Source organism: Apodemus sylvaticus, chromosome 10 (genome assembly GCF_947179515.1).
Source record: "Apodemus sylvaticus chromosome 10, mApoSyl1.1, whole genome shotgun sequence".
In the NCBI taxonomy this organism is placed as follows: domain Eukaryota; kingdom Metazoa; phylum Chordata; class Mammalia; order Rodentia; family Muridae; genus Apodemus; species Apodemus sylvaticus.
Window position 1 is genome coordinate 37,078,228 of NC_067481.1, and position 27,091 is coordinate 37,105,318.

At 40.3% G+C, this 27,091-nt stretch overlaps 1 protein-coding gene across 8 annotated transcripts in view; it reads left to right on the plus strand.

Moving 5' to 3' along the window:
• Positions 1 to 26: 26 nt before the first annotated feature.
• The window catches only part of Rps6kb1 (ribosomal protein S6 kinase B1), a 42,743-nt gene continuing 15,678 nt past the window's right edge, over positions 27 to 27,091 (plus strand). The window contains exons 1-8 of one of the 8 annotated variants that reach the window (XM_052196264.1): positions 29 to 290; positions 8,381 to 8,430; positions 9,888 to 10,008; positions 11,084 to 11,152; positions 23,278 to 23,425; positions 25,714 to 25,771; positions 25,957 to 25,999; positions 26,101 to 26,117. In XM_052196264.1, the coding sequence (XP_052052224.1) occupies positions 150 to 290; positions 8,381 to 8,430; positions 9,888 to 10,008; positions 11,084 to 11,152; positions 23,278 to 23,425; positions 25,714 to 25,771; positions 25,957 to 25,999; positions 26,101 to 26,117 (647 nt within the window). In that variant the 5' untranslated portion in view covers positions 29 to 149. Of the gene's footprint in view, positions 291 to 818; positions 902 to 8,380; positions 8,431 to 9,887; positions 10,009 to 11,083; positions 11,153 to 23,277; positions 23,426 to 25,713; positions 25,772 to 25,956; positions 26,000 to 26,100; positions 26,118 to 26,362; positions 26,599 to 27,091 lie in introns of those variants that run through there. The other 7 variants (XR_007979839.1, XM_052196263.1, XM_052196260.1 and 4 more) reach the window with 7 other exon arrangements.

The window sequence follows — 27,091 nt, forward strand, 5'->3', positions numbered from 1 at the left end:
GCTGCCCACTGTATGGCTTCAGAAGACCTTGTACGCATGCTCCGGGGCTGAACTTGAGGAGCCAGTCTGGGGCCTAGGCGCAGACGCATTGAGCTTAAGCAGCCGGTGATGGCGGCAGCAGCCGTGGAGTCTGCGGCGGGTCCGGGCCCATGAGGCGACGACGGAGGCGGGACGGCTTTTACCCAGCGCCTGACTTCCGACACAAGGAAGCTGAGGACATGGCAGGAGTGTTTGACATAGACCTGGACCAGCCAGAGGATGCAGGCTCTGAAGATGAGCTGGAGGAGGGGGTGAGGCCCGGGGTCCCCGGGGATGGGGGGCGGCGGCGAGGTGACAGGGCCGGGGTGGCGGCGTGGGCCCGGGAAGCCTGGTGTGTCCTAGGGCGCGGAGACCCGGGGGAGGACGCGAGCGGTCTCTGGGAGGAGCTGAGGCGCCGCGCGGCCGAGTGGGGGAGCGGGCGGGCGGACCTGGCCCTAGGTGGAGGCCTCTGCGGGGCGCGCAGGTGCAGGTCTCGCCCTGATCCCTAGCTGAGCGCTGCCCCGAGCAATGTGTTTCTGGAGCGCGGAGGAGAAAAGGCGCGCGGTCGGCTTCTGGAGCTGTGGGGCTTGAGTGCGGCCCGGGTGGTGTGAGCGTGTGCTGGGGGTGGGGAGGGCTGATCTTGCTAGGTGTCCCCCTTAGTGCAGGTGAGGTGCGGAAGGGTTTCCCTTTGGAGTGTAAGATTGCAAGCCTTAAATCTTCAGACTCCCCACAACCACCTCTCTTCTCGGCCTGTCGCTTCTCTCCTAGGAAGCGCTCAGCTGTTAGAAGTGACAGCTGAAAACTTCTGTCGGGAGTAGCACTGCTGTGACAGCCACCAGGAGTTTTATTTCGGGAGCAAGGGGGCTCTGCTGCATCTTCCAGGGTTTGTTTGTTTGCCTTTTATTTTTAACCCCCCCTTCCGTGTGACTTTTTAAAGGAAAAAAAAACCCATTCATAACGACACACGGCATTTGTAAGTTAATTCCCTTCAAGTTGAAGATGTCTATTTTTTTTCGGAATAATTTATGTAATTATAGGGTGGGAAAAAAAAGCGTTGACAGCTGTGATTTGTCTCGCCAAAAATAAATTGCTTGAACCAAGACTTGTGAATAGTGGTGTGAGGGTTTTCCTTGCTGAAGTTTAAATTTAGAATCGCTTTTCTAGTGTACATCTTGGTTTTACCTTTGCTGTCCTAGTAGTTTGTTACTTAGGGTATATCACTTTTTCTACAGTAATATTTATTGAAACATACATATTTTACACCAAAGGTTAAAAAGAAAGATATGTCAAACTAAATAACCAACCCTGGACAGTCGTCACCAGTAATACCCTCCTGGTGACTTAGGTCATAAATGTTGGCATCTGTAGAAGAATATAGATTTATGGCTGATGTTAGATATTTGCTGTATTTACATGGGGCCTCCTTCTCACCCCCAGTTTTCCTTTAGTGAATAAATTGTGCCCTTCTGGCAAACTATTGAAATGCTATGTATAAAGGACTTTGAACACTTTATGAAATTAAGTGGATCCACATAGATTATTCTTTTCATAATCAAATGAGTCTCAGTCAGAATTTCAGCGTTCTAAATGTGGGTATTACATGCACTTTTTAAATTCATGTATTCATGTGGAATTCCACTTAGCCTTTTAATCAAATGTGGTGAGTTCTAAATTTGAAACACACACAGGATTACTTTAATTATAAATATGATACACTGTTCAGTTATATTGGTTCCATATGGCAGTGGCTTTGGAGTAGAGCCAGAGAAAACTGGTAAGGAGGGTTGCTTTCTGTGAGTGCTGTGATTAGTTGTTGCTGGTGGAATTTTCAGTCTGTGGGTTAATCATCCTTTGAGAGTACAGTAGTGTATTACAATTCTTGGTATGAACTGGAGCCTTGTTTTCTTTTTTCTTTTTTAATGTGCTTCAGGAGCAGGAGTTGTTGAGTGTTGGCCTGCTCTTGGCTTTTGTTCTGCAGGAAGGATTCTGAAAGGGTGTCAAGGAGGGGCACAGGAAAGTGGATCAGAGAGTGGAATGTGATCACAACCTTAGGGACAGGGATTTAGGAGGAAGAGCAAAAAGATTTTGAAGAAGATGCTTTCAGAGTTGAAATGTTTCTCTTGAGTGTGTCCCTTAAAAAACAAAACAAAACAAAAGAGACAAAACCCAAAAAAACATTGTGTCACTGTGTAGTCAGGTGGCTTCAAATTCAAATGTGTTTTTTGAGTTTGCAAATTCCCCTGCATCAGGTTTCTGAGTGCCAAGAATATAGGTGGTGTGTACTGCCAGGCCTTAAGTGTATTACTAAGAGATGGCTTAATGTCTCAAGGTAGATAAAGGAAGACCTGAAATGGCATTGGGGCAGCTACCTAAAGAGCCTAGATTACTCTGGGGGAAGAAAGTTCTAAAAATCTGAAGTATGGGAACAGTTTATGTTCTTAGAAAATCATGTGTTTCCTATGGTGAATGTACAACTTGAAAAACTTCAAGTTATATAATCCTTGCTTTAACATCAGTACATGCCAGAGTTGCCTCAGTTCTTTCCTTTATAGTAAGGGAACTGAGGCATAAGCCATAAAAGTGATTGCCCACAATCATTGTCCTCTGAGTTCAGCAGATTATATTGTGTGGATTTAAATGTCTTGAAGCAGAGAGATAGCCCAGTGGGCAAAAGAAACTTGGCTACTACTAGAAGCTCTGAGCCTGAAGGCTTGAGTCCGACAGATTTGATTGGCCTACTGCATTGATCATCCTAGCCTTCACCTAGTGGTTCTCCTTGATCCTCCTGCCTGTCTCCTGAGTGAGGATAAAAGCTTTATATCCCCAAATCCAGCTTGCACATGGATTTTTTCTTTCATATTTACTTATTTTGATGGGGGAGGTGTGCAATAGCACATGAGTGGGGATCAGAGGACAACTGGGGAGAGTTGTGAGGAATCTAAGGATAAAATTAGGTCCTCAGACTTGGCAGCAAGGGCCTTTACCAGCTGAGCCAGTTTGTTGGCTCCTGTATAGATTCTTTTTCAAATTATTACTGCATTTATTTATTTATGTATGGATGTATGCATGTATGTTCATGTGAATCATGTATGTGTGTATGTGCGTGTATATGGATGTGTATGAATGTTTAAGTGTGAATGCACACGTGTATGTACATGGATATGTGTGCATGTGTGCTTTCATAATGCCATAGTACTGCATTGGGGTGACAACTTTGGTCGTTGGTTCTCTCCACCAGAAGAGTGAACTCAGGACATCAGAATTGGTGACAAGGTCCTTTACTCACAGAGCTACCTCACAGTGCTGCATAGATTCTTGATTCCTTTTATTAGCCTTATTCACAGTGTCCCTATTTATATGTCAAATTGAATTCAGTAAAAAGAAAAATTGGGAATACAGATCTCTTGGGTCATACTCATTAACTATGGGATCTAGAGTAAGTTGAATTTTTTTCTTATTTGTAAAGAGAGGGTTAAATGAAATAAAATTTAAAGATTTCTCAAAATACCCTGGCTTATTGGACATTTTGCTGGTTCATTGTCAGAACCAGCCATTGCTGTGTCCAAGTCATTTTACCATCAGCTGTGCATAGCCACTTGATAATAAGTCCAGAGCTACTGTGCTTTTAGAACTATCGTATTTTGTTCGTTTGTTTTTAATCATTGTTCACACAGATAACACCTTTGTGAGTATTTTGTACTGGAATCTATATTAGTAAGTATAGGCATTTATGTAGTTAACTCTTTAGACAGTAAACGATAAAATTAAATTGATAGTTTATATATAAAGCCGAGTGTCTATTACTGAGTTTTAAGAACGGAATAAAAACCTTGGAGAAATAAAGTTATGTGTAGCCACAATAACGAATAAAAGGATTTTGATGATGAAAGTTTTTTCTTCCTGTGTTTGTCTATATTTCTGTGGTAGTAAGTTGAAACTAAGGGAAAGTTTTCCTCTGGAGAATTTTGTTTTTTTCTGCCAGTTAAAAATCTGAAATAATTGGAGAGACATATTACACAAGTTTTAGAATGAGATAGCAGAATTTTGTTTGACAAAAGTTAGGGCATACTGCCAGTTATGGAAGGACATGCATTTAATTCCAGTAGTCAAACAGCTCTTGAGTTCAAGGCCAACCTAGTCTGTACTGCAAGTTATAGCCAGGACTACATAGAATGACCCTGTCTCAAAAAAATAAAAATATAAAAAGTTTAAGGGCTGGAGAAATGGCCCAGAAGTTAAGAGTACTGACTGCTCTTCCAGAGGTCCTGAGTTCAATTCCCAGCAACCACATTGTGGCTCACAATCATCTGTAAAAAGATGCCCTCTTCTGGTGTGGGTCTGAAGACAGCTACAGTGTCTGACCTCCACATGCATACCATGACATGAGCTTGAGATGCTGTACACCCACTCACTCATTATTTATTCTTTTGATTAATTTTTTTTTTTAAAGACAAGATCTCATGTAGCACTGGCCAGCCTGGAACTCACAGAAATCCATGTGCTTCTGTCTCCCAAAGTGTGAACCACCACATTTAGCCTATTTATTAATTTTGAGATAGGATAGTATGTAGCCTAGACTGCCCTCCTTCACCTTCCAAATGCTAGGAATACAAGTGTATCCTACTGTTCCGGTACTGTGCACACCCACCTGTTTTGTGTTTTGAAATATGGTCTTGTTGTGTAGTCCAGCTCAGTGTCAAACTCGGAACCTATTGCCTTAGCATCCCAAGAGGAGCAGTTACATGTGCCATGATATGACTTGCTTTAGGGTTAAGGATAATTTTTCTCATTGGAGAATACCTCATTTTAATTTTTATGAAGTACTCAAATCTTTATTAAGATTTCATGCTTATTAAAGTTTAGATTGTTTTTTGTTTGTTTTGTTTTTTTTGGTTTTTGCTTTTGGTTTTTCAAGACAGGGTCTCTCTGTATAGCCCTAGCTGTCCTAGAACTCACTCTGTAGACCAGGCTGGCCTTGAACTCAGAAATCCACCTGCCTCTGCCTTCCAAGTGCTAGGATTACAGGAATGCGCTACCACTGCCGGGCTACATAGAATTTTTAAAAAACATTTTTTTAAGAATTATTTTATGTATATAAGTACTTTGTAGCTGTCTTCAGACACACCAGAAGAGGGCATCAGATCTCATATGGTTGTGAGCCACCATGTGGTACCTGGGATTTGAACTCAGGACCGTTAGAAGAGCAGTCAGTGCTCTTAACCGCTGAACCATCTCTCCAGCCCCATATATATTTCTTTACATACATTTTTAATGTAAAATTTTGCAAATACTGTGGTCAGCTCGTTTGATACAGCCTATCTTGTATAATACTTTCCTTTAGCAGGCTCTGCTTCACACAAGTGAAACTTAAAGTGAGAGTTTTTGTAACGGTGTAGTGAATGGCAAGAAAGAACTGTGCCTCATATGTCCCTGTTTTATAAAGTAACAGTAGGAAATTTGTAGTGCAGGTGCAGGGAGTGGGGCAGGCTCAGGAAATAAACCACAGCCTGAGGGCATGTCTTCGAGGTCGCTTCAAAGGAAGTTCCCTATTAACTACTCTGTGGTCTTCAATTTAAAATTAAGTAAAACCAACATTTAAGAAATAAAACAATTATGTAACACCAGTTTTATCACATCTGATAGAAGTTGGTCTTTTATCTTTAAAGTATAGGTGTGATTGTACAGAGGACAGAAACTAAAGATGGGTTTTTTTGTTTTTGGATACACGGTCTCACTATGTAGCTCATTTAGGCTGGCCTGGAACTCTATGTAAAACAGTTTAACATGAAACTCACAGAGGTGTGCCTAACTCTGCCTTCCATGGGTCTACAGATGCCCCTGATGGTTGTGATTGCTGGGAATTGAACTCAGGACCTTTGGAAGAGCAGTCAGTGCTCTTAGCTGCTGAGCCATCTCTCCAGCTGCCCCCCCCTTTTTTTTTGTTGTTTTTTTTTTTTCCGAGACAGTGTTTCTCTATGTAGCCCTAGCTGTCCTGGAACTCACTCTGTAGACCAGGCTGGCCTCTAACTCAGAAACCCACCTGTATCTGCCTCCCAAGTGCTGCGATTAAAGGCGTGCGCCCAGCCCAACTTTTTTTAATATTTATTTTTATGTATGTTTGTGTTTTGCCTGCACACCATGTGTGTATAGGCTCTTGGAGGCCAAAAAAAGGCCTTGTATCCCCTGGGACTGGAATTATTGATGCTTATGAATCCACCACATAGGTGCTGGGAATTGAACCCTAGTCCTGTGGAAGAGCAGCTAGTGCTCTTATTCACTGAGCCTTCTCTTCAGTCTTGCTTGGTTATGGTTAACCTGTTTGTTTGTTTGTTTGTTTGTTTGTTTGTTTGTTTGAGATAGGGTCTCCCTATGTCGCACTGGCTGTCATGGAAGTACCTAATATAGACCAGGCTGGCCTTGAACTCAAGTATATTCTGTCTCTGCCTCCAGATTGCTGGGATTAAAGGATTGTTGTTGTGCACAGACTATGTTTAACTTTTAAAAAAATATTATGTTAGGTATATTTTATCTGCATGTATGTCTGTGTGCCATTTGCATGACGTATGTGACTGTCAGAGGCCAGAAGATGTCAGATTTCCTGAACCACTAGAAAGTTAACCTGGGTCCTCCGGAAGAGTAGCCAGTGCTCTCACCTGCTGAGCCATCTGTCCAATCAGGGTATGCTGTACTTTTAAGAGATCTCTGAAGTACTTGTACATTTTATGTTCATACTAGCAGAGTATGATAGTTCCTTTTCTCTTCCTGTACCTCTCCCTCTTCTTGCTCTCCCTTTCTGTTTTCTTCTCCCTCCATCCCCTTCTGCTCTCTGCAGGTCTGGTGAAAGGGAAGATGTCACTTAGTCTGTCTCTGTTCGTCTTCTTTCTAGTACTAATGTTGGATAGTTTTCTGAGTGGTTATTTTTCCTTTATGTATTTGGAGAAACACCAATTAGGATCCTAACTTATTTTTCAAAATTATATTTTTCTTTTTTATTTTTCCCCACCTTATTAGGGCTTAGCGGGGCTAGACCTGCTGAGGATCAAACCCAGGTCTTTGTACACACCAGTCCAGTGCTCTAACAAGACCTTTTGTTTTTGATATGAGTTCTTGTCAAGTTCAGGGTGACTGTGAACATACTCTATGTAGGTCTTGAATTTATGATCTCAATCTCTTAATAAAGTAGTTACAATTAATTACAGGACTATGCTACCAGACTTTTTTTTTTTCCTATTTAAATTTTTTTTTATTTATTTGAGTCTGACTGTTTGTCCTGGTTAGCCTGGACCTTACTGTTTAGACTAGGCTAGCTTCAAACATTCAGCATTTCTCCTGCCTTCATCTCTAAAGTGCTGGGGTTATAGGCATTCCATACCGTGCCTAATAACTAAGCTGTACTTTAAAAAAGATAAGTTTTAAATTGTGTGTGTGCTTGTGTCTGTACACATGACTGGAGGTGCCTGAGGAAAACAGTAAAGGGTTCAGATTCTCCCCAAATCCTTCCCATGCTGCAGTTATAAGCCATTGTGAGCTGCCTGTTGTGGGTCTCGGAAATTGACATTAGGCCTCCTAACAGAACAGCATATTCTCTTAACCTGAGTCATGTCTTCAGCCCCACTATAAGCTGTTGAGTTTTTTGTTTTGTTTTGTTTTGAGACATGGTCTCACTATGTAGACCAGGCTGGTTTCGAACTCAAAAGAAATCTGCTTGCCTTTGCTACCCTAGTGTTGGTATTAAAGGCATGTGCCATCACCGGACCTTCTAAACTATTTCTACTGATTCTGTGGTGAATAGTATTTTCTGGATTTAATTTTGAGGTTGCCTGTGCATAATAGGTTAATTCCAATTTTCATTTATTCTGTGCTAGAATAAATGTTTGGTCATTATGATGCTTAACTATTATATTGGTTAGTTAATTATTTTGCCTTAATTAGCCACATTGTACATTGTATGTCTTGGGCTAGTTGTGGTTGTCTTAGGCATGTTCATGTTTATGACATGTTAGTCTACCTAACAGAAGTATATAACTTGATTTACTATCTCATAATATAATGCCTTTAGCTTCATCAAAAATATTTAATAGATGATAAATATAATTGCTGAAGGAAAACTCCCTTTATTTTGTTTTAGGCTATGAATGACTAGCTGCTGTAGCTGGTTGTATAAAATGAAAAACCTTGAAAGCGCAATTTCTAGTGTTGTTTGTGTACTTTATATTGTTCACCATGTTTGTCTGGTAGTGAAGTAGAAACTTTAAACTGGTTTATTGCATTTATTCTCTATGAATTATAAGATAAAGCATTGAACTTCTTAAAATTTGAGTTTCTGGTGTTATTTATTTTTAAAACTTAAAATATTTTTCAGGGTCAGTTAAATGAAAGCATGGACCATGGGGGAGTTGGACCATATGAACTGTAAGTGTCTATGGAAAGAGTTCCATTGTGCTGTTTCTTTCAAGTAGGTTGTCCTTGTCCATAGCCTCAAGGGCTTTAATAATCTGCTTATAAACTCACTTATCAAGTTGCTGAATAGAACATGAGAATTTTAATATTCTGTATGTAGAAAAAGATGAAATATAAATAATGAGTTTTTAAGTTTTTAGGAAATTTTATTCATTTAATACAGAAAACTGTGTTTGTAACTTTTTCTTATTGAAAATTATTGCTAGTGTTCCCAAAATTCTTGAATACATCATTCAGACAGAGAGATTAATGCAATTTTAAGTCATGTTGAATGAGCTCGGTTAGGTGAGTATGTGGTTAATTTGCTCCATACTCCACCCTGCAGTAGAGAGCATGACAAGAGATGGAGAAGACCAGCTACTTACCTGGGGAGCATGTATATGACAGACACACTCCATGCCTTTTTTGGAGTCTTTAAGCTAATAATTTGGAAAAGTCAGTCATGGGAAGAAATGCAGATATATTTTATTATCAAGAAATTTTAAACTAAACAAACATGGGTGTGGTGGTAAGTGCCTGTAATGCTTACACTCAAGAGGCTGAGGCAGGAGGATGACTTTGAGGCCAACCTGGGTTACCTAATTAGTTTAAGATAGGCCTGGGCTATTTAACAACTAATTGAGTCATTTCTGAAGGATCCTAGATCTTTTGCTAAAGTTGCTGAATGTTGGGTAATAACTAATCTCGTGGACATTTTGAAAGAATGAAATTTGAGTAAGTAGAAGGCTTGCTTGCATTGTCAGCTTTGTAAACATGTTCTAATTTTCTTCCTTTGGGGCTGCTTAGTATATTTTTTAAAAGAATTGTTTATTTATTTATTTATTTATTTATTTATTTAATGCATATGAGTACACCTTTGCTGTCTTTAGACACAACAGATGAGGACATCAGATCCCACTACAGATGGTTGTGAGCCACCATGTGGTTGCTGGGAATTAAACTCAGGACTTCAGAAAGAGCAGTTGGTGCTCTTTTTTTTTTTTAAGGTTTATTTATTTATTTTATGTATATGAGTACACTGTTGCTGTCTTCAGACACACCAGAAAAGTGCGTTGAACCCCATTACAGATGGCTGTGAGCCACCATGTGGTTGCTGGGATTTGAACTCAGGACCTTTAGAAGAGCGGTCAGTGCTCTTAACCACTGAGCCATCTCTTTAGCCCTGGTGCTTGATATTTAAGAAAATAAGTAATAATGTAAGTTCTGTGAGCAAATAGGGCTGATCTTGACCCAGACATGTCATGGTCTCAATCATCAGGTGACTTATAAGGATCACAGATACTAGATTTACCATCATGTACTTGTTCTTCTTTTACCTACCCACATCCATTTCTCTCTCCTTTCTAACAATGTGCTGGATATAATTAAACATTTTGCAAATTCACTTTTGGTTTTGCTTTTCTTTCCAGTGGCATGGAACATTGTGAGAAATTTGAAATCTCAGAAACTAGTGTGAACAGAGGGCCAGAAAAAATCCGACCAGAATGTTTTGAGCTACTTCGGGTACTTGGTAAAGGGGGCTATGGAAAGGTAGGACATGCTTTAAACAGTTGTCCTTGGTTGGGGTGGCTTGTTTTTATGCACTGGTTCCATTCATCAGTGTAGGATCTGACCATGACTCATATGATTTGAGGGGCAGAAGTTCAGTTCCCCTTCCTTCCCTATACTGCACATGGGCATAGTGGAAACCCTCAGTATTTACTGAGTAGGTAAATAGGTAGTGTACCAGATCAGCTCTGCTGTTACAGCACTGTTTCTTTTCTTTGCCCAAGGAATCTTATACAGGATTCCCCTTTAAACATGGGTACACTGTGCCTCATTTCATGTATGTTAAATTATGTGTTACTGAGGCTTGAATCTGAATGCATTTTCTTTAACTTGCAGTATCTAAGAAATAGGAAAGACTGTAAGAAAGGGTTTCATAGTTTTGCCCTAGGCTTTATAATTTAAGATCTTATTTTTATGTTTTGCCCAAGATAACTCATACCGCAGACATTCACTTCTAAGAGACAGTTAAACTTCATCAGATCAAGAACTGTCTATACTATTCTTATGTCAGTATTTAGAAGTGTGACATTTGTAGTTTATTCTTAAGTTTAAGGGAACATTGGAATATGTTCTAATCATCCTGAATATGTAACAGTTTGAATCTTAACATATATTAGTTGTTAATTATAAGTGTTGGGTAAGAAGCTATCTCAATGAAGTAAGTAAACATGTCTGTCAGTTATTGTCACTGTTATGTGAAATAATACAAGTTTATCCCTGGAATCAATTTATATAGAAAACTAGAAATTTGTTTTACAAGGTTGGGAACACTGATAGTTGGTGCTGAGTGAGCTAGGATTTTGAGTGCTGTTCAGTTGGGTATTTCCATACACTGCCTTCGGGTGGCAGCAGACTACAGAAAGACCCACGGTTCACAGATTCCCCTAATCCTAAAATGTGGCCTCTACTAATAGACCATTTTTGTGCACAGTCCTTTGTGGTGCACTTTTTATAGTATAAACAACAGTGTCACATGTTTCTTATAAATGGGAATCATGGAAGATGACTTGCGTGGTTTGGCTTTTGATAACATGCAAACACTCATTTCTTTGTCCAGGTTTTTCAAGTACGAAAAGTAACAGGAGCAAATACTGGGAAGATATTTGCCATGAAGGTGCTTAAGAAGGTGACTCCTTTCCCCCCTTTCACTCTCTATGCTATATCTTAATTGCTATAAAATGTCTGTAGGTGCTGTGGTTTTAACCCAGGGGTAGAATGCATGTTCGTTCAGTATACAAGAGATCCAGGGTTCATCTGCAGCATCCCTTCTCCCCAGAAAAGGAAAAGTATTTATCGCAATTCTCCTTACAGTGTTGTGAGATGTATTTTGTTTTATGTGTGTTTTTATTTCTGGTGAGGGTAGAAAAGAGAGCATTTTCCATTGTGAACACTCTGAACTCTCAGCTTCTGGTCTCCACATTCTAAATGTTAAGCATATTATTACTGCTTTTAATACAGCATTTCCAGTAAGTATTAAACTAGTTAGTCACTTCATTTCTTTCACTCGTAACTCACCTTTTTCCTATTTTGCCCTTTTGATTCATTTTCATTGGCTCTACTCTGTGTTCTCTAGTGTGTTTTGTTTTGTTTTGTTTTTGAGACAGGGTTTCATATAACTAAGACTGGCCGTGAACTGGCCCTCTTGTCATTCCCTGAGATTGTAGGTGTGCACTACTATGCCTGGATTCCTTAGGAGCCTTTTATTCCCTATTCCTCTAGACATGTCTGTCATTAAGAGACCCCTTTGCCACAATTCTTGAATCTTGGCTCCTTCAGTATCCCATCCTGTTTTCTGCATGTCACGACTTTGTATTTCTTTATTTATACCTTATTTTCTTGTTATAGTGACCATCCTGCCTTGAGAAGTTCTTAAAGATGTTTGTTTATAATTGCTTTTTGTAGGTAGTGGTAGTAAGACAGGGTCACTATGTAGTCCAGACTGGCCTTGAACTCATGATTCTGTTGCTTTACCCTTCCAAATTCAAGCATAATTTACAAGTATGCATGAGTATTCAAGATATATTACTTTTGTAGCTGAGTTTATAAAGGTGATAACCAAGCAAATATAGTAGATTGTTGAATAGAAAGCATGGAACTTAGTCCAAGGGGAAGCCCACAAAAAGGTATGTTTGAGAGCTAGTGGTAGCACTGTGGCAGCAAACAGTCTGCAGCTCTAGTGCGGAGCTCTGGGCCCTCACCGACTCTCCCTCTTTCCTAATACTACACTAATGACATTTGAACAGATTTGATTAATACTTAAAGTTTTATTTATTTTCCATCTCCGTATGTGTACATGTCTGTGCATGTACTGAGTACTGGTGTTCATGGTGGGATTTGGAGGTGAGAGGACGATGGGTGTGGGACTTCACTTTTCACCTTGTTTGAAGTAAGGTCTTTTGTTGTTACCCACATTATATAGCAGACTAATTGCTCCACCAAGCTTCTGAGTATCTCCTGTCTTCCGCCTCTTGTTGCTGCAGAGGTGCTGGGATTATGGGCTAATATTACCATATCTGGTTTTTATGTGGGTTCTGGGAATCAAACTCAAGTAAGTTCTCATAGTGGCAAGTCAAGGATTTTACCCATGAGCATCCCCCCCCCCCACCCCAGCCGTGACTGTCACGGTGTGCACTACACCACTGAGACATAAATGGGTAGGGGTGAGACAGGGATTCACTATAGCCTGGAAACTCATTATGTATACCAGGCTGGCCTCAAACATAAAAAGTTACCTGTCTCTACTTCCAGAGCATCAAAGGTGTATACTAGTATGCCTTTTAGATTAATTTTTTTTTTTTTTCCGAGACAGGGTTTCTCTGTAGTTGTGGCTGTCCTGGAACTCACTTTGTAGACCAGGCTGGCCTCGAACTCAGAAATCCGCCTGCCTCTGCCTCCCAAGTGCTGGGATTAAAGGCATGCGCCACCACCGCCCATCTTAAATTGTATTTTTGAGGCAGAGTCTTACTATATAAACTATCCTGGCCTCAAACTTCCAAGTTTTCTTCTATCTCAGCCTCTTGATTATGGGCATGCGTTGGCTCGCCTGGTTAAGAATCTATTATACTTTTATACTTCTTTGATTGTGTAGGGTGTGTGTGTGTGTATGTGTGTATAAGTCTGGGATTTGAACCTAGGCCCTTACACAGGCTAACCAAGCCAACTATTACCGTGTAACACTGCTCATCGATATCTAGGAATATATTCGGTGTCAAAAATAATTTTTACGCCAGGCGGTGGTGGTACACGCCTGTAATCCCAGCACTCTGGGAGGCAGAGGCAGGGGATTTCTGAGTTCGAGGCCAGCCTGATCTACAGAGTGAGTTCCAGGACAGCCAGGGCTATACAGAGAAACCCTGTCTCGAAAAAATAAAAACCAAATCCAAAAGAACCAAAAAAAAAAAAAATTTTTTTTTACTTAGAACTTTGCCTCATTCATATATATCTGAGACTTTCTGTTGAGCCATCTCTTGTTAGTCTGATTCCCAATCCTTTATTTTTTTTTTAAAGATTTATTATTTTATTTTATTTATATGAGTACACTGTAGCTGTCTTCAGACACACCAGAGGGGGCATTGGATCCCATTACAGATGCTTGTGAACCACCATGTGGTTGCTGGGAATTGAACACAGGACCTCTGGAAGAGCAGTCAGTGCTCTTAATCACTGAGCCATCTCTCCAGCCTCACAATCCTTTTATCTAGTGATGATTTCTAAAAAATATTTGATATTTTCTTCTTTCCTTCTCTTCCTCTCTCTCCTTCTTTCTCCCTTCCTCACTTTCTCCCTGTTTCCTCTCCCTCCTTTCTTCTAAAATTTTATGTGATTAGTGTTTTCCCTATGTGTGTGTCTGTGCACATGAGCATGCTTGGTACCTACATCAGGGCCCTTGGAGCTGGAGTTACAGTTTGTGAGTCGCCACCTGTGGGTGCTGAGAATCAAACCTAGGTCCTCAGTAAGAGCAGCACGTGCTCTTACCCCACATTCCAACTCTTCAGATGTTCTCGTATGAAAGTTATATAGTGTTATGTCTTTTTGACTCTTACTACTAGTTTTAATTTTTTGTTAATTTTAGAAATGCTCTATGGAGCCCTACTTTGCCTAGAACAGAGATCCACCTACCTCTGCCTCCTGGGTGATAGAATTAAAGGTTGTACCATAGTTTTAATTTTTGTTTTTTTTTTTAATTTTTTAATTTTTTATTTATTTTATTTTTTTTTAAATTTTTTGTTTTTAAAATCAGTAATTTAAAATCAGTTTTAAAGATGCATTTATTTTATGTGTATGAGTTTCAGGACAGACAGGGCTACATAGGGAGACCTGTCTCCACGAAAAACAAAACAAAACAAAACAAAATCAACCAACCAAACAAATCCCCTAAAATTTATATATTTTAGTGAGTATCATGTTATCTTTAAATTTTTTTTATTATATTTCAAAAATTTTGTCTGTTTGTTTGTGTAGGTCAAAGGACAACTTTTGGGAGTGAGTTTGCTCCTCCGACCATGTGGGTTCCGAGGATCAAACTCAGGTTGACAGGCTTGGTGGCAGTCTCCTTTACCTGCTGAGCTATCTCATCTGCCCTCATGTACTCTTTCAGTGCGTGGATGTATTGTATGATAATTCAAACTAGGTTAAACAGACTTCTTCAAACAACTAGGGTTTTAATTCTAAATCCCTAAATGAGATGGTAACAGACTTCTTTAAAGTATATTTCTATATATAGATACAATATATATATGCACACACACACATACATATGTACCTATAGTCTCTGGTTTTTTTCTTCATACTCACTAATATTTAAGTCATCTTCCTCTTGCGTCCAGGCTTTACTCTTCTGGGCCGTTGCCTTACCTAACTAACCGACTCGAGCCTTTACTTCAGCTCCTTCAGTTTCTGCTTCCATTTAATTCAAGGTCTTCGTGCCCTTCTTATTTTATTCTGAGACCATTCTAATTAATGTAGTGTGTAATTGATTCACTTGTTCCCCAACTGAGCTTATATTTAGTGAGATGCTAATCTGAATCAGCTTGTTTCTCTATGTTCCGACATCACCCACAGAGCATTTTTTTTTGGCAGAAATTGCACAAATCTATAGATTGCTTTTGGGAAAAATGGAGAAACTTCAGCTCCCATTTTATTACTTGTTAAGATCTCAAGTGTCCCAACATTTTGGTATCAGCCAGCACAAATCCTTCTGTTTTCCTAGCTGCCCAGAGCTGTTCCTCTCTGCCCCTCTGATCCACCTTGTGAGACAGTCATCCTTGATTTCTTTAAGCTGCCCTTTCTAGTCCCTATCCCAGCACTGTCTTAACCTGCATTTTTTACTTAGCGAAATGTGTGCTTTTCTGGAGCTAACTGCTTTGTTTTACATCCGATTCCTTTCTACCTGTTGGGATACTTTACTCTGTTATTTAATCACTCTTGTTCTGTTCTCTCTCCTGGATTTTTTTTCCATAAACAATTTTATTTTTTGTGTTTGTCTGGGCATGTGTACATGCAGCGCACCTCAATGTGAGTGTGTGTATTTGGGAATTGGTTCTTGCCTTTCATCTTGTTTCTTCCACAGTGTGTAATTAGGCTGTCTGCCTGCCTGCAAGCTTCCAGACAGCTCTCCTACTGAGACCTCCCTTCTTGAAGTAGGAGTGTTAGAATTGCAAATGTGCACTGCCACAGCTGGCTTTCACCATGACAAATGTCAGGAGTTTGTTAAGTTGCTCTGACTGGCATCAAACCTGTTGCCATCCTGGCTCTTCAGTTCTAGGATCACAGGGATATATATGTCAACACGCGCAGCTTCCCATCATTTCTTTCTTTTTTTTCTTTTCTTTTCTTTCTTTTTTTTTTTTTTTTTTTTTTTTTGGTTTTTGGAGACAGGTTTTCTCTGTGTAGCCCTGGCTGTCCTGGAACTCACTCTGTAGACCAGGCTGGCCTCAAACTCAGAAATCTGCCTGCCTCTGCCTCCCAAGTGCTAGGATTAAAGGCGTGCACTACCACCGTCCGGCCCCATCATTTCTTTAAAGAAATTCATGTCTGTTACATGTTTAGGGAAAACCTTCCTTTACTCAAGAGCTCCTTTTGCATCTTCAGAACTTGGCTTGGGAAGTAAGGTCCATATTACCTACCACCTCTGCTCTTTTTTTTTTTTTTCTTTTTCTCATTTATTTGGGGTATGTGTACATTTCATGGTGTGTGTGTAGCTCAGAGGAAAAACTGTAGGAATTGGTTCTCACTTTCCACCATTTTAGGTCGTCAGGCTTGACAGCAGGTGTGTTTAACTGCTGAGCCTTACCACCAACTCTGCCTGTGCTTTTTCAAGTTGTGTTTTGTTTTCGTTCATATTTTGCCTTGACTCTGTTTCAGTGATACCCTTCTCCTGGGTCATCACTGACTTTCCAGATGCTAAATGCAATAGTCTTTATTTAGGGGCTTAGTTTACATTGCTGTGCTCTGAAGCTGTTGACCATACAGCTTGTTTTTTTAAGATTTATTTGTATTTTATTTGTATTTTACATGTATGAATGTTTACTTGTATGTAGTATGTTTGCACAACATGCATGCCTGGTGCATGTATCCCATGGAGTTCCAAATGGCTGTGAGCTGCAGTAAATGCTGGGAGCCCAACCTGGGTCCTCTGCAGCAGTGGCGAGCAGATGCTCTTAAGCAGGCGGCCATCTTTCCAGCCACCTGACCACAGCATTTTGTTTCTCCTTGTTTCTTCCTTCCTTCCTTCCTTCCTTCCTTCCTTCTTTCTTTCTTTCTTTCTTTCTTTCTTTCTTTCTTTCTTTCTTTCTTTCTTTCTTTCTTTCTTTCTTTCTTTCTTTCTTTCTTTCCTTCTTTCTCTCTCTCTCTCTCTCTCTCTCTCTCTCTTTCTTTCTTTCTTTCTTTCAGATTTATTTATGTATATGAGTACACTGTAGCTATCTTTAGACACACCAGAGGAGGGTATCGGATCCCTTTATGGATGCTTATGAGTTGCTGGGAATTGAACTCAGGACATCTGGAAGAGTAGTCAGTGCTCTTAACTGCTGAGCCATAGCTCCAGCCCTCTCCTTCCTTCCTTCCTTCCTTCCTTCCTTCCTTCCTTCCTTCCTTCCTTCCTTCCTTCCTTCTTTCCTTCCTCCCTCCCTCTCTTTCTCTCTCTTTCTCTCTTTCTCTCTCTCTCTCTCTTTCTTTCTCTCTTTTTCTTTCTCTCTCTTTCTTTCTTTCTTTCTCTCTTTCTTTCTCTCTTTTTCTTTCTTTCTCTTTCTTTCTTTCTTTCTCTCTTTCTTTCTCTCTCTTTTTCTCTCTCTTTCCTTTCCTTTCCCCTTTCCTTTCCTCTTTCCTTTCCTTTCCCCTTTCCTTTCCTTTCCCCTTTCCTTTCTCCTTCCTTTCCTTTCCCCTTTCCTTTCTCCTTTCCTTTCCTTTCCCCTTTCCTTTCCCCTTTCCTTTCCTTTCCCCTTTCCCCTTTCCTTTCCCTTTCCTTTCCTTTCCTTTCCTTTCCTTTCCTTTCCTTTCCTTTCCTTTCCTTTCCTTTCCTTTCCTTTCCTTTCCTTTCCTTTCCTTTCCCCTTTCCTTTCCTTTCCTTTCCTTTCCCCTTTCCCCTTTCCCTTTCCTTTCCCCCTTCCCTTTCCTTTCCCCTTTCCTTTCCCGTTTCCTTTCCTTTCCCCTTTCCTTTCCTTTTCCCTTTCCTTTCCTTTCCCCTTTCCGCTTTCCCCTTTCCCCTTTCCCTTCCTTTCCCCTTTCCTTTCCCCTTTCCTTTCCCCTTTCCTTTCCTTTCCCCTTTCCTTTCCCTTTCCCTTTCCCTTTCCCTTTCCCTTTCCCTTCCCCCCTTCCCCCCCCCCCTTCCCACTTCCCCCTCCTTCCCCCTCCTTCCCCCTCCTTCCCCCTCCTTCCCCCTCCTTCCCCCCTCCTTCCCCCCTCCTTCCCCCTCCTTCCCCCTCCTTCCCCCTCCTTCCCCCCTCCTTCCCCCCTCCTTCCCCCTCCTTCCCCCTCCTTCCCCCCTCCTTCCCCCTCCTTCCCCCTCCTTCCCCCTCCTTCCCCCTCCTTCCCCCTCCTTCCCCCTCCTTCCCCCCTCCTTCCCCCCTCCTTCCCCCTCCTTCCCCCTCCTTCCCCCTCCTTCCCCCTTCCCCCCTTCCCTCTTCCCTTCCCTTCCCTTCCTTTGACAGTGTTACTATGCAGTTCTGGCTGGCCTCGAACTCTCTATATAGATCAGGCTGACCTCACACTGGAAGATATCCATCTGCCTCTACCTCCTGAGTGCTGGGATTTAAGGTATATGTCACCAGGCTCAGGGATGTAGTATCTTCTCTAATCCTCTCTTTACTGCCCTGAGAAACAGTATAATTTCTTACTGAATTGGGAGTTGACAGTTTCTCAGCAAGCCTGGCCAGTAAGCTCTTGAGATCTACCTGCTTCTCAGTGCTGGAGTTACAGACACAGCCCTGGACAGCTCTTTATGTTGGTGCGGGGAGTTTGAACTCAGCTCCTCAGGTTCTCATGCTTGCAGAGCTGTTGCTATGACAGTCATCTCTCCAGGGCCACACTGTGACATTTTGCTGTAGTTTGCCTATCCACCATCCATTCTTCTCTGCTGCCACATATGTGTAATTCCCCCTAAATTCTGAGGTCTATTCAGTTTTTAAGAGGAATTGTTTTGTTCCACTTTTTGAAGAAAACATTTTATTGTTTTAAAAGTATGAGTATTTTGCCTGCATATATGTCTATACATTTCTGGTACCCATAGAGGCCTGAAGAGCATGTCAGCTCCCCTGGAACTGGAGTTATGGACAGTTTGAGCCACTGTGTATGTGCTAGGATTTGAACCTGAGTCCCCTGGAAAAGCAACTGGTACTCTTAACTACAGAGCCATCTTTCCCACCCTGAACTGTATCTTTTAAATTGGTCTATTTTAACTTTGATTTAATAGTGATTTATTTAATGTGTATGGTTATTTTACTTGGATGTATGTCTGTGCACCAGTGCTAAACATCTCCTTTTTTGCTGAACATTCAAAAAAAAAAATTTTTTTTTGAGACAGGGTTTCTCTATGTAGCCCTGGCTGTCCTGGAATTCACTTTGTAGACCAGGCTGGCCTCGAACTCAGAAATCTGCCTGCCTCTGCCTCCCAAATGCTGGGATTGCAGGCGTGCGCCACCACCGCCCGGCTACATTCAAATTTTTATTTGGTTTTTTTTGTTTGTTTGTTTGGATTTTGTTTTTTTCGAGACCTCTGCCTGGCCTATAATATAATTATTTTGAAAATGTTAACATTAATGTTCATTACTGTTTCTTTCCTTTTTTCTTCTTCTTCCTTTTTTTTTTTTTTTTTTTTTTTTTTTTGAGACAGGATTTCTCTGTATAGCCCTGGCTGTCCTGGAACTCACTCTGTAGGCCAGGTTGGCCTCGAACTCAGAAATCCGTCTGCCTCTGCCTCCCAGAGTGCTGGGATTACAGGCATGCGCCACCACTGCCCTGCTACTGTTTCTTAATATATAGTCTTTGTTCAGACTTTCCCCGTTGTCCTTTTTTTTTTTTGGAAAATAGGGTCTCATAGCCAAGCTGGCTCTAACTCACTGTATAACTGGGGATGACCCTGAACTCCCAATTCTCTATCTCCACTTGCCTAGTGCTGGGATTACAGGTGTGGACCATTGTGAATAGCCTTGTGTCTTTAGTTCACTATAGAGCTATTTCTTACTCTTTTTAAGAATTGTCTTTTATGCAAGAGTCCAAATCAGTTATTTGGCTCATAACTACCTGAAGTTCTGAACTCCAAGGGGATTTGATGCTTCTGGCCTCTGCGGATCCCTGCACTTTACACATTCCCCTACACATATACACATACTTAAAAGAGAAATGTTTTTGTATTGTTTTATTTTATTTTTTGAAACATGTAGTCCTGGCTGTCCTGAAACTCACTCTGTAGACCAGGCTGGCCTTGAACTCACAGAGTTCAAGTTCTGCCTGCCTCTCCCTCTCAAGTTCTGAGATTAAAGGTATGCATCACCATGCCTGGCAAGAAAATTTTTCTAAAACACAAAACAAAACAAAAAGTGTTTTTGCTTTGTTTTTTTTCTTTTTAAAGAATCAAAGCCAGATTGTGCATAAGTTGGGTATAGTGGCACAAACCTATAATCACAGCATTTAGAACACTAATACAGGATTTTAAGTTGAAGCCAATCTGGGCTACATAGTAAAACCATTTTTCAAACTCAGAAAAGCCTGGGGATGTGGCTTGGTTGGTAGAATGCTTATCTAGCATGCAAAAAGCCCAGTGTTTGATCTGGAACCCTATGTGCTTGGGTTGTGGCGCATACTTGTCAGTGACTTAGCTTGGGAGGTGCAGAGAAGAGGATCAGACATTCAGAGTCATTCTTGTCTACACAGTGAGTTTGAAGCCAGCCTGGAATACATGGGATCTAATTAAAAGAAGAGTCTAGAAAAACAAAAATAGAATTGGTACAAGGGACAGTGGCTTTCCAACCAGATGAGGACAGGACCACTTAACTCAGGAATTCAAGATCAGTCTGGGCAATAAAAGAGGACCTTTTCTCAAAAAGGATTACCGGAGGAGTCAGTATGAGCTGGCTGTGGTGGTTCATGCTTGTAGCCCACCACTTCAGCTGTATCAATCAGTATAAGGCCTGCTGGGGCTTCTGAGTGACATTCTGTCTCAAAAGCCCTCAGAAAAGGAAGAACCAGTCTAGACTTGTCTTTCTCTGTTATCTCTTTCTATTATAATTCATTGTGGATTTCAAATGGTGCTAATGAGAATTCTGTTTTGTTTCTTAAATTAGTTTTTATTTGTTTTGTTTTACAAATAGCATCTGTTGTTGCTTAGGGTTGCCTAGAACCCCCTGTACTAGTTCAGACTAAACTTAAACTTCAGAAGTTCTGCCTTAGCCTCTTGCATGCTAGCTTTATAGGCTTGTACCACCACTGTGGTACTGGGGATTAAACCCAAGGCTTCATGTGTGTTGAATAAGAACTGTGCCTGTGGAGCCTCACTCCCAGCGCAAGAGTGTACAGTTTAAAGTCACCTATTGTCTTTCCTTCTGCTTCTGTGACAAATTATCAAAGGAACATTCTTTTTTGTTTGTTTGTTTTTTGTTGTTTTTTTCAAATAATGGCAATAATATACCATTTTGTTTGTTTGTTTCTTTTTTTTTAAATCGATATATTTTTTATTTACATTTCAAATGATTTCCCCTTTTCTGGCCCCCCACTCCCCAAAAGTCCCTCAACAGAACATTCTTATTTGTAGGTTTATTTTGTTTGTTTGTCTTTATGTAGTCCTGCCCATCCCTGAAGCTTAGTGTGAAGACCAGGCTGGCCTTAAACTCTTAGAGATCCACCTGCTAAAGGGGACTAAAGATGTGCCCACCAAGCTGGTCAATTTGTGTATTTCTGTAGTGCTTACTTTTATTTTACATTTCTGTCCTTGATTATATTTTATTCTTAGAGTATGTAAAGTTATTAACAGTCAGAAATTAAAATTGCTATAATTGCAATGGATGCAGATGATGGATGATGGCAAATCATTGAGATTTAACTCATCAAATATACTTACAAGTCTAATTCTCTTACTCTTTTTTGTTTGTTTGTTTCTTTAAACTGTTAGCTTTGAGGCTTTCTTGATTGTTGTTTAATCTTATAGATAGAAACCAGATAGATATATGTTTGGTTGGATTTTTCAGTCAGGGTCTTAATGTGGTGTTCTGGTTGGCTTGGCATAAGCTGACCTCAGACTTATGGTTATCTTGGCTCTGCTTTCAAGTACTGGAATTCTAGGCCTTTGTCGTCATGTCCAGGTTAGGTTTGTACTTTTTCCTCATTCTTTGACAAAATGGAGCATATACTATATGGACTGTAAGTGGTACTGTACTCTGTGTTCTTCTCACCTCACCTGCTAGAAATGTTGCTTATTCTTTTCATGGCTGTGTGTATGTAGATTCTGTAGACCATTAGCCAATACTACATATGGTTTGTTTCTGGTCTTTTTTTTTTTTTTTGGTTTTTCGAGACAGGATTTCTTTGTGTAGCCCTGGCTATCCTGGAACTCACTCTGTAGACCAGGCTGGTCTCGAACTCAGAAATCTACCTGCCTCTGCCTCCCAAGTGCTGGGATTAAAGACGTGTGCCACCACTGCCTGGCTGTTTCTAGTCTTTTAACCTTTGTAGATATTGTTACAACTGATAATGTATGTAAGCGCCCCACAATACTGGGGCTTACTACTGCAATAATTTCCTGGAACTTATGTCTCTAAACCTACATAATTTTCTCAAAATTCTTTGTTGTTGTTATTGTTGTTGACAAGATCTTATGTAGTTTAGACTTATCTCAAACTTACTAGTGACTGTCCCTGAACTCCTGATCTTCCTGCCTGTATCTTTTTCACGTGCTGAAGTTGTAGGAATGTGCCTTCACAGTGGTCTTTCATTATTTCTTAAAACTGGTCAGGCTGCAAGCACAAATGACAAGCCTTTTGCCTTTCTCAGTTTTATTTATCTTTATTTTCTTAGTTGTAAGGCAGTTTCCCTGGGTTCTTGTACAGAGCTCATCTCTTCCCTAACATCACAATCCCACTCCGAGCAGAGGGTCACTCACTGCACTCATCAGTAGGTCTTTGCCCCTAAGCTTTCAGCACTTTTCCCTAGATGTACAGCTTTCCATTTCTTGGCCCCTGTCTCCTCCTCCAGCTGAATCTAACCACTCTTTCACATGGTGACCTTGTGGGTTTCCTAGACACATCCTGTCCCGTCGTTGGACCACTTGTCCATGGAGTGCTTTTTAAACTTCCACATTTCACTTTAACGTGACAGTTTTGTTGTGGTGGTGTTCAGAAAGGCATCTTGCCAGGCTGATGAGTTGCTCTGCTTACCCATAGTGTTCTGTTTTTGCTTTCATTGACATCTTTTCTCTTGACCCTCTGGGCTCCAAGGACAGGATTCTTTATTTTATTTCTATTCTCTTGGCCTAGCGTTGGGAGCACACCAAGGCCTCACGTATTAGTGAATATATGCATAAACTTGATCTGTTTACAGATGCCTAGAAAAACCCATCTAAGTTTTCATTTACATGTTTGCTACAAAACTCCAGCAGATTTAGATATTCATAAACAGTGAGTAGCCTCCATTAACCTCACCCAGCTCCGTTTCTGGTAGAAACTATTCTGTATTAGCCAGAAAAGCATAAAATAGATTTTTCCAATTACCATAGGATAAAAATGTTCACTATTTTGTTCTTATAGATCATCTCTTTTCCTTTAGGCAATGATAGTAAGAAATGCTAAAGATACAGCTCATACAAAAGCAGAGCGGAATATTCTGGAGGAAGTAAAGCATCCTTTCATTGTGGATTTAATTTATGCCTTTCAGACCGGTGGAAAACTCTACCTCATCCTTGAGTATCTCAGTGGTTAGTACATAGTTCCTGTAATTATTTACATTTGCTCCAGAAACTGGGTTCAAACATTTCTTTCCAGTGAAAAATGCTTTCTTCTCATTGTGAACAAGGCTAAAAATTGATGAATACATTGAAGAAAGAAATTCACATGTGAACAAATGGTTCTATTTACAGACATATATGAAAGAAACTTGGAAAGTTTTCCTGTCTGTAAAATTTTATTTAAAATCTTCTTGTAATCAAGTATTAACACAATAGTAAGCTGGGGTATCTACTATAATCTACATACCCCATTAAATATTCTAAATCAAAATGTGGAAGCTTACTGAGAGTATTAAAAGATACTGAATGTTTTTGAATTACATCTTTCAATCACATTTCCAAGGACCTGCTCCCTGCTGGGAATTTATGACTCCCTTTTATTTTTTCTTTGGTTTGTTTGTTTGTTTATTTGTTTGTTTGTTTGTGACAAGGTCTCATTCTGCAGACCAGGCTGGCCTGGAGCTCACTGTGTAGCTGATGCTGCCTTTGAGTTCCTGGCAGTCCTGCACAGCCTTGGGATTACTACAAGTATGAACTACCACATGTGGTTCCTGAATCATATCTATATCACAGATGTGCACACATACTTGGTATTCTCTCTTTCTCTCTCTCTCTCTCTTTCTTTCTTTTTTTTTTTTTTTTTTTTTTTTTGAGACAAGATTTCTTTATACAGTTCTGGCTGTCCTGGAACTTACTATGTAGACCAGGCTGGCTTCAAACTCAGAGATTGGCCTGAGTGCTAGCATTAAAGGCATGTGCCACCAGGCCTCATAACTACACCAAGTTTCATAACAGCTCTTATATCACGGACCTGAAAGCTTCACAATTTCACTCCTTTTTTTGTTAATGCTGCTTATCTTGTGACTTTATTTTGTAATTTCAGATTTCTATAGGTTTTATGAGTAGTACAGGACCCCTTACCTAGATTCTCCGCATCCCGTCCTCACTGCATTTGCTTATCTTCCTTTCATGCACAAGCATGTATGTACACATGTATGCACACATACACAGTCAACATTTTTTGTACTATTCAAAGATTTATATAACTAAAACTCTAGCATTTACTTTCTAAGTTCAGGGACATTTTCTTATGTAACTAGTTATAATTAGGAAATTAACATTAATATAATAATAACTTTTAGTTTTCTTTAATATGGAACAGTTCCTTAGTCTGTCTTTGTCATGTTGACATTTTTTAAAATGTATATAGCACAGTTTCTATAGAATGCTATCAATTTGAGTTTATCTGATGTTTCTTTAGGATCAAGGTTATGCATTTTGACAGATCTGTCTTAAGTGACACTTTGTTCCTTTTTAGCGTTCAGAACAGGAGGGTGCATGGTATTTAGATCTTTGTCCCACTGCTGTTGATGTTCATTGTGATCACATGATGTGTATGGGTTTTCCCCTTTGGAATTAATCAGTGTCTCTTGAGAGACTTTGAGATTACTTCAGAATCTCATCTCATCACGCTTTCAGGTCCAGTGTTGGCGTCCATTGCTTCCTAATTGTTAACAGTGTTTGCCAAGTAATTTTCTTACTCCATCCTGCCACTCACTCTACTGCAATGTAGAGCTTTCTGTTTTCCATTGAAAACCCGTATCTGTTCTTTTATTTTTTACATCATTATGGGGTCCTGGATTTTACAGTATAATCCTTTATTACTATTACTTTGATATTCAAATTATGTCACTATCAGGTTCATTCAGTTTATATAAGGGTTCTGAAAAAAGGAATGTCACATTCAGTAAAATTTAGGTGACTTAATTGTGTACTATTTTACATATGAGCTTTAATCAAGACTTTTTATTTAAACATCAGGCCTCAGCTGGGCGTGGTGGCGCACGCCTGTGATCCCAGCACTTGGGAGGCAGAGACAGGCAGATTTCTGAGTTCGAGGCCAGCCTGGTCTACAGAGTGAGTTCCAGGACAGCCAGGGCTACACAGAGAAGCCCTGTCTCGAAAAACCAAAAAAACCAAACAAACAAACATCAGGCCTGAAATATATATATTTTGAAATTCGCAGGTATAAAAGTTGTAATTTCAAGCCAATTTTAGTTCTTGAACTTAGATGTTTTATAAAATAACAATGCTGCTTAAAATAGCTTCCTGGAGACTTTAAAACCTCAGTTTTTAGCAGTTTTCTATTTTTGTTTTTTAATTTTTAAGGAGTCAGTCTTACAAATAGAAGAAAATACAAACTTATTAGAAGAGGACTGGAAGTAAAGATATTTATTCCTAATACTTTTTCTTTGTAGGAGGAGAACTATTTATGCAGTTAGAAAGAGAGGGAATATTCATGGAAGACACAGCTTGGTAAGTAAAGTTTTTGTGATTGTATGGATTCAGGTAATGATTCATGTAATTAAAAGCAAAACTACCTTCCCAATGTGGGCAGTCACATGGTTCATGGATCTGGAGGCAGTCAGTTGCTCAGAACATCAAAGGGGAACTTTGGGACTGGGCAGCTATTGGAGGTCACGTGATTCCTTTGCCCCCAGGCCTTGGGTGGACCGCTCTTCACTGCAGAATTTCCTTGAATTGGTAAGCTGCCTGCCTTGGTTGTGGGTGAGTGTGGTTTTCCAGTGAAATTTTTGTATGTGGAGCAATGGAAAGTATCAGAAATCATCTCCTCTTTTTTTTAGACTTTCCAGTTCCCAAGGTGCAGTCTTAGGGAGGTGATAACCCTGAACATACATCTGTGGATTGGTTTTATAGCCAGGATGGGATCTGCCCTCCTATTCGTAAGATGGCATCTGCTTCAAATTAAAAATATACACATCCTTTTGTGAAGTGACTGTATTGGGTAACAGTAAATCAGTTTGACCTACACATTAATTGACTAGAAAACACTTAAATGTTTTTTCTATCTTAATTACCGAACTGCATTCCATTGTTTAATTTCAGGCCTTTTCTAACACAGAAGCTGCATTTAAGAGCCTTAGGGATGAAGTGCCCCTTTTTGGAGGAGGCTCTCTGAGCCCTGTGGAGGCTGTGGTCCTGCTAGCTGTGAAACTGCCTCAGTCCTCTAGGACACACCCTCTCCATCCTGGAGTAATCTGCAGGATTGCAACACTGTTACACAGCCAGTATTGCAGTGCTTTGTGCTTTTCGAATCCAGACAGGGTTGATTCAGCCCTTTATTCTTTTGAGGTAGATAAATTTGAGTGTCACACAGTTTATAGTTGTGGGCTGGCTGGCAAGAGGGTGGGCAGATACTGTGGGCGTTGCTGTCTATTAATACACAGAGGTATATCTAAGGGATGAGTGGGCTTCTACACGCCAGGTCATAAGGACCAAGACTTTGATCTCTCAGAATAATGAAGTCTCTATTTCCTGTGGAGTCTTAAATTGGGGGAGGGTGGGAGGAAATTGGTTGATCTGAAAGACTCTTGGCCTAATTCCTACACAGAGAGACTAGAACCTAATCAATAATAGTTACAATAGACTGGACATCTTTGCACTTTAAGCACTGTGTTCTAATGGGAAAATTAAAACATGGTATAGCTTGACTAAAATGAGTGACAAGTGTCCCCTCATTGTGGCATCACCTGTGCCATCATCTCTTTCCCAGTACATTCTTTTGCCCCCACTAATTTGGTCTTTGGTGCATGTCTGTTTCTTTCAAGGAATTTT